Source organism: Acipenser ruthenus, chromosome 2 (genome assembly GCF_902713425.1).
Source record: "Acipenser ruthenus chromosome 2, fAciRut3.2 maternal haplotype, whole genome shotgun sequence".
NCBI lineage: Eukaryota > Metazoa > Chordata > Actinopteri > Acipenseriformes > Acipenseridae > Acipenser > Acipenser ruthenus.
In genome coordinates, this window is record NC_081190.1 from 99,706,708 (window position 1) to 99,729,575 (window position 22,868).

General features: G+C 38.1%; 1 protein-coding gene across 1 annotated transcript; it reads left to right on the plus strand.

Moving 5' to 3' along the window:
• Positions 1–22: 22 nt before the first annotated feature.
• abhd18 (abhydrolase domain containing 18) lies at positions 23–22,206 on the plus strand. The gene is made up of 13 exons (XM_034014677.3): positions 23–235; positions 3,402–3,510; positions 3,646–3,730; positions 3,896–3,996; positions 5,528–5,606; positions 6,286–6,370; positions 8,725–8,752; positions 9,905–10,043; positions 10,348–10,437; positions 13,274–13,375; positions 14,526–14,892; positions 18,027–18,189; positions 18,664–22,206. The coding sequence occupies exons 2-13, from the start codon at positions 3,419–3,421 to the stop codon at positions 18,731–18,733; spliced, it is 1,401 nt and encodes a 466-aa protein (XP_033870568.1). The 5' UTR covers positions 23–235; positions 3,402–3,418; the 3' UTR covers positions 18,734–22,206.
• The last annotated feature ends 662 nt before the right edge of the window (positions 22,207–22,868 follow it).

The window sequence follows — 22,868 nt, forward strand, 5'->3', positions numbered from 1 at the left end:
CACTCTCCGAGGTCAACGCAGAGTCGTGCGACAGCAAACGAGCAACATGGTGGTGTCTCTGAATGGATTACTGTTGACTAGTAATTACAAGGCGGTTACTGTAAATAACGCGGTGCTGTAATTCATATACAGTTGGATCTATGTGCAAAGGGTTGTCGTGAAGCTGTTTTTCGTACTCTGTCACGTGATATGAAAAGACCGTGATTTTGTAGTTCAGCAGCCCCCTGCCTGGTGGGTGAGTAACCAGATCTGTCATTGATTGACATTCAATATTTGAAAATGATCAGGCACGTTTATATGGCTTGTTGTAGGTGTTTTTTCTTTTTTCTTTTTTTTTTTTTTTTTGCACAGTGTATTGTAGTACAAGTGTTTTGTGTTTCCATTTGTATAGCCAGTTAGTTCAAACTACGTTGTTCGGGGTTTTTACTACAGATTGAGTAGAAACCAATGTTTTGGTGTATTTTCACTTAAAAACTCATTTGTGGTTATTGTGCTTTTTTTTGTTATAGCAATTACGTTTTTTTTTTTTTTGTTTACATTTTTTAGAGGAGAAGCCCAATAAAATAACAAATCTAGTAATGTGTATATATATATATATATATATATATATATATATATATATATATATAATGTAGGAGGAACTCAAAAAATGAAAAGTCAAGGTATTGTTATTTGTAGTTTTGACACATTAACATAACTGTTTATTTAATTAGTTTCAGAATGTGGTGTTAGGGGGCAAAGTTTAACAAATCCGAGCCACTGAAACTACAGTACATATACCGCCGGTATTATCGTCGAGGTAAATGATTATTGTTCGTTTTGAACTATTCCCAGTCCTGTGTAAGAAGCTCATACAAATCAGTTGACACAGCGAGCATACATATCCATTGTTATGCAGAACTTCAAACCATTTTCGTATAGGGAATATTAGCCTTTTTTCGGATGAAATGGTTCTCTGTAAAAGATTTTTCACATTTGTGTTAACATCACAACCCTTTTTACCCCATGGGATGTATATAACCTTTACTGTACCTCATACTAGAAGTACGTTTTTACATAGCCTATAAAATTGATATTTTACATATATATATATATATATATATATATATATATATATATATATATACACTACCAGTCAAAAGTTTTAGAACACCTCCATTTTTCCAGTTTTTATTGAAATTTACGCAGTTTAATGTCTCAATGTACTCTGAAATTAAAGCATAGAACAAATAAACAATTGGAGATAAAAAAGAAATCATGGAATCGTTTTGTTTAACAAAATTTAATCTAAATTTTTGACTCATCAAAGTAGCCACCTTTTGCAGATATAACAGCCGAACATTCTTTCTACAATGGAAATCAAATATTGTTCGGAAAGTTCTTCCCAACACTGTTGCAGAAGTTCCCACAAATGTGTTGCACTTGTAGGTTGCTTTGCTTTCACCCTTCTGTCCAGTTCATCCCAAACCAGCTCGATGGGGTTTAAGTCTGGAGACTGTGCTGGCCATTCCATGATTTGAAGCCTACCGTCTTGTTCTTTTCTTCTAAGGTAGTTCTGACATAGCCTGGAGGTATGTTTTGGGTCATTATCTTGCTGTAGGATGAACCCCTGACCAACTAGGCGTATACCAGAGGGTATTGCATGGCGCTGCAAAATGCTGTGGTAGCAGTTTTGGTTCAGGGTGCCACTCACTCTGTGCAAGTCGCTGACTCTGGATCCAGCAAAAGAGCCCCAGACCATCACACTTCCTCCTCCATGTTTGACAGTTGGTGTCACACACCGAGGAACCATCCTTTCGCCTACTCGACGGCGTACAAAAACCCTGCGTGATGAACCGAAGATTTCAAATTTTGATTCATCAGTCCATAAGACCTTCTTCCAGTCTTCAGTAGTCAATCTTAGCAATGGCTTTCTTACTGCCACTCGACCTGTCAAACCTGCAGCTCGAAGTCTTCTCTTCACAGTTGAAACTGAGACTTGCTTACTTCGACCAGTGTTAAGCTGTGCTTAAAGCTGTTGTCCTGTGAGCCGCCTATCACGCAAGCTGTTGACTCTCAGAAACTTGTCTTCTGATTCTGTTGTGGCTTTGGGTCTGCCAGACCTCTTCCTGTCAGAGTTTCCTCCAGTTTCCAAGTGCCTTTTGATGGTGTAGGAAACTGTACTCACTGACACCTTGGCTTTCTTTGCAATTTCTCTAAAGGAAAGACCTACACTTTTAAGGGTTATAATGGTCTGTCTGTCTTCCTTTGTTAATTGCCTTTTTCTCACCATTATGAGAGCAGTATACTACTTCCTGCAGTACAATACTGTCCAAATAATGCTTAAGAGGGTGTAGTAACACAGTCTGTTCCAACACTGCTTTTATACAGACAGAGGGTTTGTAAGTAATCAACAAAAGTTGGGCCACCTGTAGGAATTGTTAGCATCAACTTTCAAGGCTTAATTTACTTCCATTGCTGCAGAACAGCTGTAAGTTGTTAACCCATTACTTGTTCCCTGAAAAAGGCCTTTTTGTATAACTCTGAAATGTACATTATTTTTCAGTTTTTAGTAACCTAAACTTTTTTTTTTAACCTCTGGCAGTTTACCGCTTACCTTTGTACCATTTCAGGTTATTCACTGAACTTGAACTGCTTAAATTTCAATAAAAACTGGAAAAATGGGGGTGTTCTAAAACTTTTGACCGGTAGTGTGTATATATATATATATATATATATATATATATAAAGTGTGTATACTACCTCATGGGTATCAACTCTTCTGTCATGCTGAATTTACAGCATCAGGGTATGCTACTGACATAATGTACTTGATGTGCTTGCAGTACACTGCTGTATACTAGATGGCGCTGGCACTTACTAATATAAAAGTGTTGGATCTAGCTTACATTATGTATTTGGAAAGCAACTTGAACAGAAGAGCAGCTCCTGAACTCTAAAACAACTTTATCACAGACTTAACACAACAAACAAAAAAACCCCACAGTGTTTGAGTAATTACAATAAGTACCACGTAGAATGATTGTAAGGGACAAAAAAATAAAGTAATTCTACTTACTCTTTAAGTGAAATTGAAAACATTTTTAAAAATTAATGAGGATTTGTTGTGAGGATGTCCGCGATCCACACTTCCTGCTACAACAGTGCAGATGTTCTGATCAAAATGAATGGGAACCAGTAGCACTGCTGCAGCAGGATGCATTGATCACACACAAAACTGCCATTATTGTTGTACTCTGAATATGACATGGTGTAGGCTACTACATATGGTTTCATCCCTCATTCCACCAGACTATTCTCTTTTCTACAGAACAGTGAATAGACCTATTGTTTTAAAACAGACAATTCAGGAATATTCAAGACACGTTCTGCTGCTTCAGCTGTTTCCCCTTGTTTTCTAGATGGTTGATAGTTGCTAATGGGTGTGAGCAGGCTGGATGTTATTTACAGAAAGTGTCTCCTCACCAAACTGTTTATCCAAGGATGGGGGAAGCCAGATGATTTGAAAAGGTACGGAACAATGCATTAAAACACAGCTAATATTAGTAAAAGTGTGTGAAAGGTCAGACTTTGTTGTACACAAATTTGTTGCACTTAAAATCAGTATTTCCATTGAAGCCTCAAATTACAATGTTTTCATTTCAGGATATTTGAGTTTAGGAAATTAATTGGGAACCGAGAGACATGCAAGAATTTAGTTACAAGGGACTATCCACTATTCATTGATAAGGTATTTATTTATTTATCTATTTATTTGTTTGTTTGTGTAATAATAATATTAAACCAACCTAGTATAATTTATGCAGCTTGTTCTAGGAAACTGGAGCTTGTCATTAAAATATTAATAATCTAGGAATCATTATCCTAATTTTAACCTGTTATTTTTTTATTGCAGATACAAGAGCAAACGGACTGTAAGATCCTAGATGGGCATTTCATTTCTCCTTTGGTACACTTTCTTCCTGGCATCTTGCCTGCAGAATCTGTCAAAGCCAGGTATGCTGGACACTTGATTTTCATGAAGCTGAGAAACTCTCCCTCCGTTGTCATGAGAATACGGCGTAGCACTGTCGTTCCACATGTTACAGGACGTGTGCAGCAGAAATATCGTATAGCTAAAAAAAGGGAGGGTAAAATCCCCTCCTCACGCTAAAAAGGCATGCAAACTTTCACACACAACTTTCCAGTAACAAAAAGGCTGTATCAAGCAATTATTCTAAACAACAAGAACTGCTGATACTGGCAAGCTTTTTTGGCCAAAAATGTAGTTTATTATTAACAATAATAATAATAATAATAATAATAATAATAATAATAATAATAATAATAATAAAATACTGCATATACAGTAGTCTCCGGTTAAGAGAACACCCCTCGGGGAGCAAGCAAAGCGTTCTCATAGCCAAAGTGTTCTCTAAGATGGAATTAGCCACCAGACACAATATGAATCAATAAATACATATGTATTACTTGTCATGATGCACATGCATCAGCATATAAAATGAACTGGATAAGTAAAAGAAAAACAATAGGCAAGTGCATGTTAATAAACTATAATAGGGGCTCCCGAGTGGCGCATCTAGTAAAGGCACTCCGCGCGGAGTGCAGGATGTGCCCTATAGCCTGGAGATCGCAGGTTCGAATCCAGGCTATGTCACAGCTGACCGTGACCGGGAGTTCCTAGGGGGCAGCACACAATTGGCTGAGCACTGCCTGGGTAGGGAGGGCTTAGGTCGGCAGGGGAATCCGCGGCTCACCGCGCATCAGTGACCCCTGTGGCCAATATGGCGCCTGTGGTTCTGCAGTGGAGGCACCAGGTCTGTGTTGTCCTCCAGCACTATTGGTCTGGTGGCATTGCTGTGGATCTGCAATGCGAAAAATGACGGCTTGGCAGGAGCACGTTTCGGAGGATGCATGTTCCAGCCTCCGTTTTCCGAGTCGGCAGGGGGGTTGCGAGCGGTGAGCCGAGGATACAAATAATAATTGGGCTTGCTAAATTGGGGAGAAAAACCGGGGTAAAAAATTAGCGACGACTAAATTTATTAAAAAATAAATAAATAGATAATAAACTATAATAATGAAGTAACAGATAAACTAATGTTAATAAACTGTCAAACTAAATTAACACAGCACCCCTACACACGTTAAAAAATGTAGCAGCAATATACAAGACATGTAGGTTATTTAACAGAATGGTGAAGCAACTTGCCAGAACAGGAAACACCAAATTGTTTGGCGACATGTCTGATTCAGGTTTTTTTCAAGAGCTTGGACAATTTCCAACTTTTTTTTTACTTTTGTGTAGCAAGAGAAACAGCGGCGCAGTGTGTGAGTGATATATATTGTATATGCTTTCAAAGTGATATGCAGAACGTGACTTACGTAGTGTGACGGACAGAGGAAAAGCATCCTTTTAGTATACTGCCACTGACAATAAAGCACTACCCTGTTTTGTATGCTGTACGAAAACAGGATATATGGAAAAATCAGATGTCACTGTTTCCTTTTCTATCTTTCTTTTTTAAAGGTTTCAATTTATAGTGCCTAAAGAATGGAGGCGAAATTACCGACCAGTATGCATTCATCTTGCAGGCACTGGAGACCACGTAAGTTTAAAGAATCTTACATTTATGAGAACCCCCAAGCAGGAAGTATATATCTTGCATATTATAATGTAATTTAATTTCTTACCTGCAGTCCAGATTATTTAGTTCTTTCTCCCTTATATTAGCAGTTTTATCAGTTGAAAATGTCTTGGCAATATTTAGCATTCTTCAAAAAAAATACAGTCTGTGTGTGTCTGCATAGAATTGACATTGAGTGTCTGTGTTATATCTTTTATCTAAAGTGTTTTCCTCTTCACTCTACTTACTTCCTTCCTTCCTGTTGTTCTCTACAGAGCAATGTAGTCATCAAGTGCTGAATGAAACAACTAGTAGACTGCTACTTTACCTTGATAAACTGCCTTGTTGCTGGTGGAAATCCCTTTGGAAGCACAGCAGGAGATTGTATACGAATAAAGCCTGTTGTCCACTCCAGTGCCTGTCTAAATAAATTAGTGAATGCATTTCTTATGCATTTCATTACCATTTAATATCAGGCTACAAATGCTATTTTTTAACCACTTCTATACCTTTTCTATGATGTTTAGCAATACCAGTGATCAGTCCCAGTGGTTCCTAGTCAATACTGCTCTAGTAAAGATGTTCTTGATAATTTCTACAGAGCTCATTTGCGTGACTCGTTACTGTACTGTATGTAACTGTATATTTTTCTGTCTTCCAGTTTTTTTGGAGAAGACGCACATTAATGGCTCGTCCAATGATAAAAGAGACCGGTATGGCATCATTGTTGCTAGAAAACCCTTATTATATCCTTCACACAAAATGGTTCCCAAATAGTAAAAGTACCTTTAGACTTTAGATAAATGTATGTTTGTGGATGGGGGTGGGGATAGGGAAGTTTTATTTCACAATAGCAGGTAGTGGGTTCTGCTCCATTTCCAAACCCTGTAAAAGTGTGGTTAGGACAGCAGCAAGAGATTCACCACCACAGTGGAGGATACAGTTCTCCCCCCTTTATAAGGTGGCCCTCTACACTGCAGAACACGTTATAAGTCATGACCCCCTGTTTGCCCCATAATACCATTACACTAGCGCTTTCTTTCTCGTTACAGTCGCAAACAAAAGTATCGCCCCCTTACACCGTATATAAGGTAATTCAAGAAAACATGTTAAATACAAGCATTTAGTGAACATTAGCCACTAATTCATATGACAAAGACCAAAATACACAATACAGTGCTACCCCATTATAACACAACCTGTTATACTGCGGAATCGGTTATAACACGGTAAGGTCATGGCTTCCATTTCCCCCATAATGCAATTTGACTCGCAAACATTGGGTGAACATTCCAGATGTACAGTACGAAGCATGGCAGACAGTAAAAAAACTAAAATCTTTCTCTGTTAAAATGAAACTTGATTCAGTGGACAGAGTAAGAAAAGGTGAAACTCAAGCAGCAGTTTCAAAAGATATAAATGTTGCAGAATCTACATTGCATGGATGGCTAAAAGACAAAGACAAGCTAAGAGGTTTTCTTGATAAGATTGACTCCAATGAGGGCTGCTCTAGGAAAAAAAAGTGCTGCGCTAAAGAGTGAGACAAGCTGCTGTGTGAATGTGCTGCTGTGAGAGTGCAAGACTGTTGTTTTTGGTGTGGTCCTGGCTAACGGGCCGGGAATAATCGTCCCAATAAACCGTGGATTCGAGTACCTGCCAATTGTGTGTGTCTCCTTCCTTCATTTTCCACCGTACGCTACAGTAATAATTTGGCTTGTGGACATTGTAAACGCAAATAACGCGGTCTCCTAATTATGGACTTGACAACCATATTATAACGGGGAAGCACTGTATCTGGTAGTTTAACAAACAATCTATATATATATATATATATATATCTATATATATAACACTTTTAAGCAATTTCAGACTTGTTCATGACAAAAGTATTGGCACCTTTACATTAAAAGTCTCAAAAAGTTGTGTAGAACTCGTTTTCAAATATATTCATTGATTGAAAACCATTACACAGTAACTAAGCTGCATTATAGTTAAAAGCTAGAAAAAATAGGTCATTATTTCCAACACTTGTTGAAGAATGTTTTGGCAACACAGCAGATGATGATCAAGACAACAGAGTTTGATTCACGTTTCAGAATCGTTTACGAAAGGGCTGTACAAAGTCACCTGAACACAGATGAGTTATAGACCTCGGTGTAAACCACCATTAAAGAAAATCCATAACACAAACTGTCTAAAATATGAACAAGAATCTGAAGCATTCTTTAACAAAATTAAAAAAGGGAGAGCCTTTAATGAAGAAAACCTACCTACAGTTAAGCATGGAGGTGGTAAGATCATGATAGGGGGTGTTTTACCAGTTCAGGGACTGGAGACATGGATGTGATTGAAGATCGAATAAATGTAGCCATTCATCAAAACATTTTAATAAAGTACAATTATACCATCTGCTCATAGGCTAATTAGCACAGTTTATCTTCCAACACGACAACAACACTAAGCATACGGCTAAGTCAACTCTGGAATTCTTGAAGAAAATGAAGATAAATGTTCTGGAATGGCTTTCGCAATCACCTGATCTCAATCCAATAGAAATGCTTTGGACTGATGTGGAAAAAAGCTGTAGCCAAGCATTGTATAATTAATCTGTCTGAGCTGAAGAAATATGCAAGATAGAAAGTGCCCAGATGCAACATACTGGGTTAAGAAATAAGCCGTAATAAAAGCAAAAGGAGGACACACAAAATACTACAGCAGGGGCGCCAATACTTTTGTCATGAACGAATACTTTTTTAAACATTTTTTATAAAGATTTTCTTGTTAAATTAGTAGAAATTGTGCATTTTGCTTTTTGTTTTATTAAAAGGTGGTTAAAGTTTACTAAATGCTTGAATTAGGGTATAATAAATGTAGGGTGGCAGTACTTTTGTCTGTGATTGTATAAGGCAGAACACAACCAGCATGGCCTTGTAACTATGGCTCCTGACAGCTGCGTTATAAAGGGGGAGTTCTGAGTTATTGAGATATACAATTGGATCATTTTATATTGTTGCTGATCAGCAGTGTTGTAAAAAAAGATTTTAATCGGGCTAGGAATGCTGTGTAATATTTACTGTGTTTCCTTAACCTAACATTATACATGGATACAGAAAACCAAAGGACCAAGTGTAAGTATTTTGTTAACACTTGTTTTTACATGGGCTCTTTTGAGAAGGAAAGGCTCATTTTCAGAGAGGACTGTAAATACAGTTTTAACAGTATAAAAATAGCGAATACCTTCCTGCAATGTAGTTATTTCTTGTGCTGCATATAACCTTATGATTGTATTTTTCCTTTGACATTTGGCTTTGCAAAACAGGCCCCATATACTTCTAAAGAAACACCTGTACACCCTGGAATCTGTAACTGTTTTTACCAGCACTGCATGCAAATCCTTGCTTGTCATGGACTAGGAACTCATTTGGGTGTGTTTGTCACAGTTGGGCTTTTTGGATTTGAATATATCTACCACTACATTTGAATACCATTAATAACAGCTATTGCACTTCTTAAGGATGTATTTAAATATAATGAAAAGTTTATAGTAACGTTACTGATCTTCTGTTTTAAACTAACAACCTGAAAGACCAAGTGCTCGACCAATGAGAAAGCTCTGTTGTGTTGTGCAGCCAATCAGTTCTAGTAAAAGAAGGAACTCAGAGGTATTGGTTGTTTTTCGTATAACAAACTTTGATAGACATAACTTTATATTATTGTATTCTGAAGGGTCTCTTAGAATTGGCTCTAGCACTGAGGGATAAGAAAACATCTGGCAGCCAAATTGTTAATAATTGGAAATTTCAAGTAATTTAATTAATTGCTTTAGGTCTGGTTTACCATCTGCAAATACATTTAGAAATCCCAGCTGTTTATAACTTTTTATAACTACTAAAACTCTCATTATGGGGATGATCAGCATTTTAAAAGGATTGAATTGGTAATTCATATTTTTGATAGCAGGTATTCTGTGTGGGCTTTATATATTTATGATGACTCAGTATTTCTCCATGCATATGTGTTTCCAATACTGCAGCATCAGTGCCATGATATCTACAAAACTTGGTAGACACCAAAACTTTAAGATTATATATTAATAGACTCTGAACAACAAAGAGACAGCTGTGCCAGTGATGGTTGAAACAAAGAGACAGCTGTATCAGTGATGGCTGAAAGTCAGTAAAGCTTTTTATGTTACCAGGAATAACAGTTTTCATGGTAAAAGGTGTGTTTTATAAACTGGATGGCATGTTTTTCTTTTTTCTTTTTTTTTTTTTTGAAAGGCGGTCAAGTTTAAAAAATGTCTCAGACCTGTTTGTGATGGGAGCAGCTCTGGTCTTGGAGTCTGCTGCTCTTCTGCACTGGCTGGAGAGGGAAGGGTACTGGCCCTTGGGAATGACAGGCATATCCATGGGTGGACATGTAAGTTGGCATAATAAAGGACCTGCTAATAAATGCCTTCCTTTATAGCTGTTATTTAAGCCATAACAGGGCATTGTGGAGATAACAGTATTTCTATGTGGATAAAATCCAAGACGGAGTGAAAGTTGTTATACAAGTGTGCTTTTCTTCTAGGTATACCTATTATATGGCATGCGCTTTGGACTTTGGCTCAGTTATGTGTTGTTTTCGCTCTGAACAGTCTTTGCTGAACAGTTTTGTAATGGAAAGGGTCTTAGCCAAAAGTGCTTTTCTGACAAATATTCTGTGTTTTACGATCTTGCAGATGGCTTCATTAGCTGTTACAAACTGGCCTAAGCCAATACCTCTGATTCCATGTTTATCCTGGTCAACAGCTTCAAGTGTATTCACAACGGTAAGATACTGCATTTTGGAGAAAAATGTGAAGCAGTTACAGCTGCTTTCACAGACCCCACTTAGCACTAATCTTGAATAATCTCACGTGACGTGGACAATCTTGTTTGGAGGAGAGAGTCGGACGCTCTGCCTGGAACTTGCTACCTGCTGTGTTTGGTTGCAGGAAAAGGCAGCTGGAGATTGGACAGCTGCCCATCACCAACTAGCAAGTTGGAATATCCCGGCAGAGCGGCCCTGACATACCCTCAGCCTGCCGATATCCAGAGAAAACAAACAGGGCAGACACTTCTTTTGCGGTAAACCAAACCTAACAGCTTATGTCACATCAAACCAGTGTTTATTCTGTATCACTGTGTAATTGTTTTTCTGTTGGGATAGGGACTAACTTCAGGATTTTTAGCTCCCAACAAACATATAGGAGTTGTGTCAGCGGGACCTTTGTAGTAGGAGAAGCACAGTGCCGTGTTCACGACACCTTTTGTTTTTAGTAGGGGTTTTAATGGATTAATGATGAATCGATTAATCAGACCTGTGGGCTTTGGTCGATTAAAAAAGTAATTGATCGATTTAATCTTGTCTATCTGAGTGCGGTATCAAAAAACGGTGAGCAAAAAATGTATCTTAAAAAATGACAGAAGGGTATTTACTGGAAGGTACTGTATACCTAGGGCTACTGCTTTTCGGTTTTTATTGATTTCATTTTTCAGTGCTTATTTTTAGCTATTTTCAAATTATATGTAGTGTTTTTTTTCAGGGCTTTATACGGTATGACATTATTGTTTTCGGTTACTTTAGTTTTTTTTCTGTCACAAGACAATATACAATTCTGTTTTGAATTCCACGAGCGTGTAAATACTCCCAATAGTACTGTAATATAGCTTTAAATCAAGAACACCTCGTTTTAAACTTTGCAAGCGTGTTACAGTCCAATGGAAGTGTAGGAATTTGCTGCCACTCAGTAGTTGGGGTGGGATTAAAGTATTCAGAACGAATCAATGATAGATACAAGTCAGGAAGGAGGGACATTGCTCAACTGCACTGGGAAAGTTTTTTAATTTGTTTTTAGTTTTTTGGGGGTTTTTTTACGGGCAAAGGAGTCAGGTCCATTTCCAGTGTTTTCCGGTATTTATTGGCTATGCACCGATTTAATTTATTTTGTATTGGGGGTCTTTTATGGTTTAAAACTGAAAATTAGAAGTCCCATATATAGCCAATATATCACAATATCTCAGAATGAAAGAACTTCCAACATTTGCTCATCAGTGCTTTCCTTTTACGGCAGTGCTACACGTTTATCGTATCATTTTAGTTGCAAGTAAGCCTTTTCTTTTTATTGAACGTATTTCTTTCAAGCGGTATCAGAAAATGTATATTGAAAAAGGTTTTTGTCTGAAAAACTGTCTGGATTTGTGATTTAACTACAGTGTATATAGTTAGTATTTGCTGTTAGGAGCGTTAAAACATAAGGTGAAGAAAGCTAAAGAAATTTCCAATGCTGGACACTTTTTTTTTATTAAATTGTTTTACTATTATTTGCAGTGTTACGTTTGCTCTTTTTACGATGGATCAGTGGCTGGTTCGTGCAAAAGAAGAAACACAACAACAGTGTCATAAAGAAAAGCTAGTGGCATGTTGGATTTTTTATTTTTACCGGTATATGTACATGTGTGTTGTTGAGGAGGAGGGGGTGAGGGCGGGGGGCGTCAAGTACCTACAGACAAGGGGAAGGGGAACGCTGTCCAAAAACCTTGAGAACCACTGCACTATTATTTGTTTATTTAGCAGACGCCTTTATCCAAGGCGACTTACAGAGATTAGGGTGTGTGAACTATGCATCAGCTGCAGAGTCACTTACAACTATGTCTCACCCGAAAGACGGAGCACAAGGAGGTTAAGTGACTTGCTCAGGGTCACACAATGAGTCAGTGGCTGAGGTGGGATTTGAACCTGGGACCTCCTGGTTACAAGACCTTTTCTTTAACCACTGGACCACACAGACTCCTCATGTATGAACTGATTAAAGCTTCCAGCTTCTCAACTGTTGTCAAAGAAACCTCGTACACAGTGAGTGGCCACAGCAGCCTCGGCAGTAGACCAAACTGAAAGCACCAGAGTTTTAGTTTGCCTGGTAAAGCGCTGCTGTCTATGCTCTTCAACCCTTCCACTGCTTGTTATCTAACTTCTCCCACACAAACTGTGTCCTTTAGATCCCCGTCGTACCATATCCCAAGACTCTTCACTGTCTTCTCAGACACTGTTGGTATTGCCTCACCATTAATGAAGAACGTTTTATCTAGAAAACAGGTGTGATTAATAGATCGGATGATTAATCAATCAGTAGAAAATGTCCAGATTAAAACCTCTATATGTTTGCATTTTTATATTTATTTTTTTATACACTGTTGTATGTTGTTAGCTCAGCTAATAACATTGTTGGTAGCAGCCCGTGGCTTTTCTTGTGTGCTGAGCATCTGTGTGACGTCTCAATGTCAGTACTTGTGCCTTCCCGTCTTTCAACGGTTGCATCGCCTATCACATCGCCTATCACATGTTACCTTAGGTAGTCCAAGGTTAGTACTAATCAGGGTCTGTAAAACCAGTCGATAAAATGACACCAACATCATAAAGATCAGATGGAAATATGGTTTTGGTAAGTTTGATAAAATATGGAAAAAATTCATAACTACTATGTGCATGTTGTTTTCTGTTGCATGCATATTCAATATTTTAATTAAACACATTATAACCAGTACTCCTTGTTTCAGCGGGTACAGTTTGTAACTAATTGCCATTTGGGATTTCAAAATGCATGTTTTTGTTATTTTTTATTTCAGGGTGTTTTAAGTAAATCGATAAACTGGAGAGAGCTAGAAAAACAGTATGCCACACATACAGTATACGAAGAAGAAATCATTAGAATGCTTGAATATTGTGGAGTAAGTGTTTGTTTTTGTTTTTAATTGGAATATTTGGAATCCAGTAATACAAATTAGCTCCTTATTTTTAACCAATGCTTAGAAATAAAATAATAAGTTAACAGTACAGTAGTGACTTATTGAAGGCTGTATCTTCAGAGCCCCATGCCAGAATTTGATTAAACTTTATTTTGATATTTGTTACTTTAAGTTATTTTACATTCTGTAATGTATGTCACAATGACCTACTTTTTCAGAGTACCTCCATCTGATTGGCTGAGCCATTAAAAGTTGTGTCTTTGGAACCCTCCCTGAATTTGGACAATATATAAACCTCTCTTAACAACAAAATGTATCTATGAAGTTTCTGACCACCACTGACAGGTCCATATAATATGTCACATGTACATTTTTGCATATGGAGAACTGCTTATCCAGTTGTGATAAAACTTGGGACATTCTTTAGCACACATTTTGGAAAGTAAAGTACCACAATCTGGGTGCATATAGTATCTCAAGTATCTAGGGAACTGCTTATCCAGTTGTAAGGAAACTGAGTGGCTGGCATTCCTTTGCACAGGTTACTGATAGTAACAGAATCTGGGGATATGTTGAGGTGCCTGTCAATGTGACGTTTTCAGGATACATTTTTATTGACAGTTGTGGCGTTGCTGACACGTGTTCATACATGTGGTAGAGTGGGTAATGCTCTTAGCTGTCACTGGAGGAGCTTTATGTGGTTCATAAAAACATACATGTTTAGTTATACAACTCTTTTACAGAATGTAATCAGTTTATGAAACCTGCCCCTTATTATGATTAATAAGATTAATGAAAAGCCTTCATCCTGTTGCATAGCTTTTTTTTCACAAGAGAAAAAGAGAAATACAAAATGAATCTGTTTTATAATGTGTTTTATAGTCTGATATTTTTAATTCTTTGAAATGCGACCTCCAAAATAGAATTACAAAGTGGAGGAAAACATGCAAGCAAGTATTCCATTACTTCTGGTTTTCCAGACCCCAATTAGCACTAATCTTGGACTACAAATGTTACCTTGGGTAAGGTAGTCCAGAACTAGTGTTATTGAGGGGATGTGAAATCACACTGTTGTGTAAGTTTTTGCATAAATCTAAAGACTTTATTGTGTCTTGGTTGTTTCCTTATTTAGACTGATTCATTTAAAATGGGTCAAGACTTTGTAAAGAACTCTCCCACCAGCTTTGGCAATCTCCAGAATTTGGACATCTCCTCTGACATACTTGACTTTGGTGGGACAGGAACAGGACAGATGTTGGGGACAGACAGTGCACATCAGCTCCACACCCACAAGACCACCATGCGTGCCTCGGGAGCTCAGAAAGTGCGGGGTGTGGATGAGACGCTGTCTGCTGTAAGCAGCAGCAGCGCCCATCTAGACATGCTGAACACGAGTGCTTTTTCAAGGGAGCGCAACAGAAGATCACCGCATCAGCAAGAGTCATTGAACTTCATGAAGGGTGTCATGGATGAATGTACACACATAGCCAACTTTTCAGGTAATTGCGCTGCTGAGTACAACAAGGTTAGAGGAGTCCAGGAATATGAAATTATGAATCTAGGATATTTTGAGGAATGGTTATTCTCCAAAAATTACACTAATGCTTTGTAAATCACCTGTGGTCAACGTACATCTTTGCAACGCATTGATTTTTAATTTGGAAATCAGCCTGCACTCATAAAACTTGTTTCCCCAATATTGACTATACTGTGATTCCATTACATTAGAGTCGATGTTAAAACTTCATGCTGATTTGAACTCGGCTCTCACCAAGATAAGCACCAACTAAGACGTAGCTTTAAGTAAACTAATGTGATCCATCTGTGTCTCCATCCATTTGCGTTTCCTTCCATATGATGATGTAGATATCTTTTTGCCTGGTGTTGATGGCTGAAGTGTAATGCTGGCTCCAGGGATCAGCTTATTTTGCCTCCCTAGCGCATCAGCACACACAACGGCTACGATGCTGGCTCCGGGGATCAACCGCAGTGCGGTCTCCCCAGCGCATCAGCATGACAACCGTCTGGATTGAGCGAAGTAGGGTACATCTCTGGGGTCTTCAAGTGGGCGCCTTCCATCCTCAGTGTTTCGTCGACTAGCCCACGACACCTCAAGAGGGCTCGACGGCGATTCTGGCATCCCAGCATCACCTCCCTCCGTCCCCCAATCAACTCAGCCCAGCTTACTTATTCGTACATCAGCGTTTCTTTCTTTCTATTGTGCTTGAGATCCCCAACCAGAATCTTTCCGTCTCAACCACAGCCAGTTGCTGCTCCTCTCTGCTGCTTCAGATAAGTTTGTTACTGTGCGACGCAACTCTTGGCCACTGAATCCGACGTCTCTGAGAAACCGGGTTGTAGAGTGTGCCATAAGTCCTTGACAGCCCACCTCCACTGGGTAAACCCGGACTCTCCATCCTCGCTGTTCCGCTTCAGCGGCTAGTTGAGCATACCGCAATTTCTTCCTCTCATACGCCTCATCTACAGCGTCCTCCCATGGCACTGTTAACTCTACCAGGTGAACAAGGCGTGCTGATCCAGACCACAAGAAAATATCTGGTCGAAGGTTAGTGGTGGCAATCTCAGGTGGAAAAATATGTCATTGACCAACATCTGCCAGTACTTTCCAGTCTCTAGCAGCATCCAGTTGTCCTGGGCGAGGCTAGGTTTTAACACCTTTTCTTGGCGGTTGCTCTCCTGGGCGTAGGAATGCTGTCTTTTGTGTGTAATGTTTTGATGGAACTGGTGGCAACTTATTGGTGATGTTACACTTGTCTTCCAATGCTAAGGCCAAACATTGCAGCATCTGGTCATGGCGTCAAGTAAACAGTCCTTGGCTAAGAGCCACCTTAAATCCTGTCTGAATGTACCTTAATGTTGCAAGTGATTAACACAAAACGCTGCTGTCTATGCTCTTCAAACATTCCACTGCTTGTTGTCTAACTTCTCCCACACAAACTGTGTCCTTTAGATCCCCGTCGTATCACCTCCCAAGACTTTTCACTGGCTTCTCAGACACTGTTGGTATTGCCGCACCATTAATGTAGAACATTTTATCTACTACTTTACCTTTAATTATAGAGATGCTCCTTGATTTAGTGGGCTTGAATTGCATTTGTGCCCATTCAATGTTATTGGTTAATTTACCCAATAACCGATTAGTGCAGGCTACTGTTGTAGTCGTGGTTGTCATGTCATCCATGTATGCTCGAATTGGTGGTAGTTGCATTCCAGAAGCCAGGCGCACTCCTCCCACTACCCATTTTGATGCCCTAATGATTACTTCCATTGCCATGGTAAAAGCCAGAGGAGAAATGGTGCATCCTGCCATTATTCCAACTTCTAGGCATTGCCATGTAGTTCTGGATTCTGAAGTTGAAAAACTAAATTGCAAATCTCCAAAATAGGCTTTCACTAAATTTGTTATTGTCATCGGTACACTGAAAAAATCAAATGCTGCCCAATGAAGTTCATGTGGCACTGAACCATATGCATTAGCCAAATCCAGGAACGTCACATGGAGCTCCTTCCTTTCCTTTTTAGCTGACTGAATTTGTTGCCAGATCACATTGATGTGTTCTAAGCATCCTGGGAAACCTGGAATGCCCGCTTTTTGTATTGAAGTGTCAATGAAGCAGGTCTTTAATAGGTAAGTTGACAATCTCTGAGCAATAATGCTGAAGAAAATCTTGCCTTCAACATTTAATAGGGAAATAGGGTGAAACTGACTGATGCTTGTAGAGTCTTTTTCTTTAGGTATAAAGACTCCACCTGCTCTGCGCCATGCTCTTGGTACAACCTGTTTTTCCCATGCCACTTTCATCAATTTCCACAGGATTCGTAGAACTCCTGAAGCACTCTTGTACACTGTACGGAGCTCCATTAGGCCCTGGAGATGCTGAAGCCCTTGTTTTTTTTCACAGCTTGCTCTACTTCTTTCCACTTAGGTGCACAGTCCTCCATTTGGTATTCTGGTGGATTGATAGGTGGGATGTCTGAAGGAATTGACATAGGCTCCTGCCATTTTGAATCTGTATGTGTTTCCTCCAAATATCTCTCCAGCTCAAACTTAGATGCTTTTAGTGTGCCTTCTCACTGGTGAACAACTTCTTTACAAATTTGAGTGGGTCTTTATAAAAGTTAGTTCTCGCACGATCCTTCTTTTTGTAGCGTTTCCTTAGGCGCTCGATTCTGCGTAATGTTGCAAGCTTGTATGTACATTATGCCAGAAAGGCACACATTGTTTTATTCTTGTCAAATCACTTTTGGCAGAAGTAGATTCCCTATAAACCATTAGGTAATTGTAAAATGGAAAAGAATAACAATGTATTATTACAATCACACATGGTTAGAAGGGTACAACCAATTAGATCTCATTTATTACAGTAAGGAAAATCACAGCTCAATGTCCATTCTGTAAACTCAATAACACACTTGAAGTTGTCGGCAGTTCTGCTGAAAAAGTGAACAGTGCTGGAGTACTCCTTAGAAGAGCGTTTCTAATTTACACCACCTAAAAAGCTAACATTTAGTGCATGTTTTGCATTTAGGTTGGCCTGTCTTAGCCCCAGATAACAGTCACAGTAATGCTATTTTGATTTGCAACAGTAACATTGGTTCCTTTTCCTTGCAGTTCCAGTTGACCCTAGCCTGGTCATTGTGGTACAGGCCAAGGAAGATGCCTACATCCCAAGAACTGGAGTGCGCAGCCTTCAGGAAATCTGGCCAGGTTGTGAAGTCAGGTTCCTGAACGGGGGACATATCAGTGCCTACCTCTTCAAACAAGGGTTGTTCAGGTAAAAAATAAGAAATGAAATGATAGGATGATTAATTTAGTTAGGTGCCGAGACCTGTTTAGTAAATAATCTGTCAAATAAAATAAAAAAGATGGTATTTTTTTCTGAATACATAATGGGAAGGAAATGTTTTTTTCAAGTTATCTTTTTTTTTTTTTTATACCAATGCTTAGAAGTACAAAAATAAGTTAACGGTACAGTAGTAATACTTTATTGAAGGCGATATCATAGGAACCCCATGTCCAAATCTGATTAAACTTTATTTGGATGTATGTTATATGAAATTATTCTGCATACTGTAATGTGTGTCACAATTAACTACCCACCACCTTATTGGCTTAGCCATTAAAAGTTGAATCTTTTGGAGGAAAAAAAACCCTAGAATTTACATCAAGACATTGTAAACAGTTGGACATTGCTTCAATGACTAGAATGTACACTTATTAACTGAGGTTTTTTTTGTTTTTATTCCAGGCAAGCTATCTATGATGCCTTTGACCGCTTTATTCAGAAGTATTCAGCCAAGACACATGGTTTACCTTGACTGCGGCTTTTCCCAGCCACACAGCCACACAGCCACACAGACACACACACACACACACACACACACACACACACACACACACACAAAAGAACAAATTCATAAAAGAATACAGATTTTTTGGACATCTGTCAAAAGATAATGGGTGGTACAAAATTGTAGATGGCTACAAACACAACAATGTATTAATGTAATGAAAGAATGTTTTAAAAAAATTATGCATTTAAAATCCCAAATCAAGTTTTCACATCCAGTCCTATCCAGCATGTGTGGGAGGACCTGCTGGTCGATTTGCTCTTCAAACATACGGATTAGATCTCTTTGAACAATGAGGTGTAATTCTGAGAACTGGCCTTCAGTGCCTGCACTGTTTGCAAGAAACACATTGCTGTGTCTCTTGTGTCTGTATCGCATTCATATATGTTTCTCATAATGGATTGTAAATCCGCTGGAAATTTATTTTGCCTCTTTAACTCGGTAGTGTTCACCAGGAGAAAGATCATTTCTCTTATGATTACCATAGTGTATCCAGATCATGCCTCCTCTTTGCAGCAATGCTGGCTTTCTGTTCTCACAAGTCATTCAATTCAGTCAGAGCACCAGCACTATTGCAGGAGAGCGCATGATCTTGATACACAATGATACTTATAAGAGAAATTATCTTTCTCCTGCTGAACGCTCTGGAGTAAAAGTAAAGAACTGAGTAGGAACTGTTCGAGACAAAACTGTGTAGGAGTGATATGAACCTTATCTGGTAGAAAATGGATTTCAGTAAGAATGCCTTTGAAGAAACCATTTTGGAGGAAGCATACATTATATTCCCTTTGTTTCACTCCAATATGTGTTTTATTTAGTTTTATTTTTTTAATGCATTTTTAAAATATATTTTTCTGCATTTAAACAGTATTCGGTTACGAAAACCATTGTAGCCATTCAATTAACCCTTAGATGCCTGATACTCTACTGGCTTAAAAAAATAAAAAGGCCACTTTATTATCATTTGTTTATTTAGCAGACGTCTTTATCCAAGGTGATTTACAGAGACTAGGGTGTGTGAACTATGCATCAGCTGCAGAGTCACTTACAACTACATCTCACCCGAAAGACGGAGCACAAGGAGGTTAAGTGACTTGCTCAGGGTCACACAATGAGTTAGTGGCTGAGGTGGGATTTGAACCGGGGACCTCCGGGTTATAAGCCCATTTCTTTAACCACTGGACCACACAGCCACTTTATACCGGTTAATTGTAATTGCTGCCGTTCTAAAATGAATACGGCTTCTTCATACCGCCTATTGGGTATCCCCTTGTTCTTAATCCTGTACCTGAAATATAACCATTAAAGAGTAATTAGCGGGGTTCTGAAAAATATAGTGTTATACATCCCCATGTGTTGCTTCAACCGTTTAAATAACATACCTGTCATTTTTCATTGTTAATATCCTGAAAACATTTTACACTTCTAACTTTGAAGTCTGTTTCAAAGCTCTTTTCAAAATGGCCGCTTAGTGCATTGGGGTTTGAGATTTGTCCTCTAAATCAATGCAGGGAGAGAGATTTAAAAAAAAATAAGAGAGGCCTGGCTTTTCTTTTCTGTTCCACATCATGGATCATTATTGCTGTGTTACCTGTTTGACTTTATTTGAATGAGAACCTTTATTTTTTTTTTTTTACTTTATTGCTTACTACTCTTGGAGATAAAAAACGATACTTGATTTGTAATTTAGTTGAGTTGGGCTGCTTTTGTTGTGGGTGTCCATTTAAGGCTGTGGATTGGAGTGCTCCTGAGATACAGCTGTACATATTGTAAGATGTATGCAGCTAAGGTGAGGAATAGTACTTCCTGAAGTGCCAGTAATGCTATTTAAAGGGTTACTGGACATCTGTATTATGTTATAATACATTCATTGCAAACTCTTGCAAAGTCTCTTCTCTGTGCAGTCTGCTTTACCTATAGGGATGGGCTGCTTATATGTATGCAATTTCAATACCTCTTACCTCAGAAACCATTTGACACACAGGTGTTGATATTTGTAGGGTATGTAAACACCTGAAGTAGAAATTGCAAGGGCGCACAACCTACCTGGTATGACTTCCATATTGCAGTCATGTAACTTCTTGGTCTTCTGACTTTTTGGTTTTTGGATCATGGAGACCAAGTCCTATAGCACTGTACTGACAGTAGATTGACTGATTTGGTATAAGCTTTAAATATCAAGTTTAAAGTCCTAGGGGGCACAGAAGGTGAATGCACAGGGGATGCTTTGTTCATTTTCATAAACACACAAATGTCTAGTTTTGTTTTAAAAAAAAAAACAAACAAAAAAAAAAAAAAAACTAACAAACAAACAAATGTTTTATTACAAACGAAACCTGTGTTTGATGCTATTTCTATGTTGCAGTTCTCATTAGTCAGGGCTGATACTGAATTTTCTTAGGGGTATTGAGAGGAATTGTGGATTAAATACTTTTACACTTTACACTTTTGTTACAGTAATAAATACTGTAACAATTTTCAGTATGGATTACTTTATTCTTGATTACTTTTTTAGGTTGCATTTCTGAATATTCTCTCTTCCAGTCACTTTCAAATCATGTTATCCTCCAATAACACAACACGGTACAGTTTTGATAAACAAGCGCTTGTCACTGAATCAAATGAAAGATTTGGTTACAGTGAGACTCAGATCTACCCTACCTAATGCATTACATGTCAACACCCAACAAACAGTGCGCATTAATACAGAGGTTAAATATTTTCATAGAAAGGATCAAAGGATACTGCACAGGAAGTAACATTATATTGCATTTAAATTTTTATTTAAATTTGAGCTAATTACCAATGCCAATTTATTTGTTAACTTTTGTAGGTGATAACTGCAATACAACAGCATGGAGTCCCATCTAGTTTTGAGTTTCTTAAAGATCACTAAAAATAGGGTGGATACTGAGGGGTTTACAGTATTGTTTCTGTTTCACTAAGCACATTTTCCATTGTACCCATTTCTATAAGAAACAACCCTCCAACGTGCACAGTGAGTAAACATGAAAATGTCAGGTTATGATGCCAACCGTTTTATTATAATAAAACAAAAAACAAACAAGTGTTTTGTCAGTGGATTACTTGTCACCCAACTAAATAATTAAAAAGTGAATGATATCCAGAAGTTAATTGTGAAGTTTTCATGGTTCATATACTAAATCAGTAAATGGTAGATGTTTAGCAAAACATTTAAACTGTCCTTGATTTCTACTTTTCAAAACCTGTAATGCAATACATGACCAAGCCACATAATAAACGTAATTCCATTGCTCCCTGTTTATTTTGTATATTTTGTGGTTTTCAGGAAGCACAGAAGTAATGATCAGTGTGTTTTTTTTCTTTAATTTTCACTCATCACCTTATTGTTCAATCTAAAATGGAACCACATACTTACTGATGTGTACATCTACTTTTCCAATAAATTGTTAAATAAATGTTGCTTTTTCCTTTTCTTTTGGGGTAATGCATGATTTTGAGTTCAACAAAGTCTAGAAAGGTATCACTAATTATTCCTTCCGGGACAGGAAGATACAAAACAGCAAAGGAACACATAACTAGTTTGAACAGCAATATAAGACTACACTTGCATACCTCCAAAGAATCCATTACATATTATGTAAGACGAGTATTGATGAAAAGTTGTTATCAATGTTGAAATATGAAATGTCTTCCACTGCCCAGAAAATGCTGATATGTCTAGTCACAAAGCGACTGCTGCATTGCATCCTATAGGTGACTGTACAGGTTGTGCTGATTCAGCTGTACAGTCTTTGTAAAGCACATTGAAAAGCAGGGTGGATAAGGCACTATATTAATAAAATTTCCGTTACATTCTGAATTAGTGGTAACACGTGGTTTATAAGACTAACAAATCTTTCAAAAAATGTGGAGTTACATGCAAACCCCAGCTGCCCTAAACTTCACCACACAGCACATTGCAGGTCATTGCCACTGCTGGAACTCGTCCTTGATGTTTGCATTTTTGTCCAATACTTAACAAGAAGGATTTATAACACACTGAAAAAAAAAACACCTGGTCAAAGTTTTTGTCTAGTTGCATTACCAACTTTATTTTGGTACTAACTCTACAAATAAC

Excerpts from the sequence above, each read along its gene's own strand:
- abhd18 (XM_034014677.3), top strand. The coding sequence starts at position 3,419 with ATGGGTGTGAGCAGGCTGGATGTTATTTACAGAAAGTGTCTCCTCACC. Across the intron at positions 10,044-10,347 it reads GCATATCCATGGGTGGACAT|ATGGCTTCATTAGCTGTTAC; the intron begins GTAAGTTGGCAT and ends ACGATCTTGCAG. Across the intron at positions 14,893-18,026 it reads ACACATAGCCAACTTTTCAG|TTCCAGTTGACCCTAGCCTG; the intron begins GTAATTGCGCTG and ends TTTTCCTTGCAG.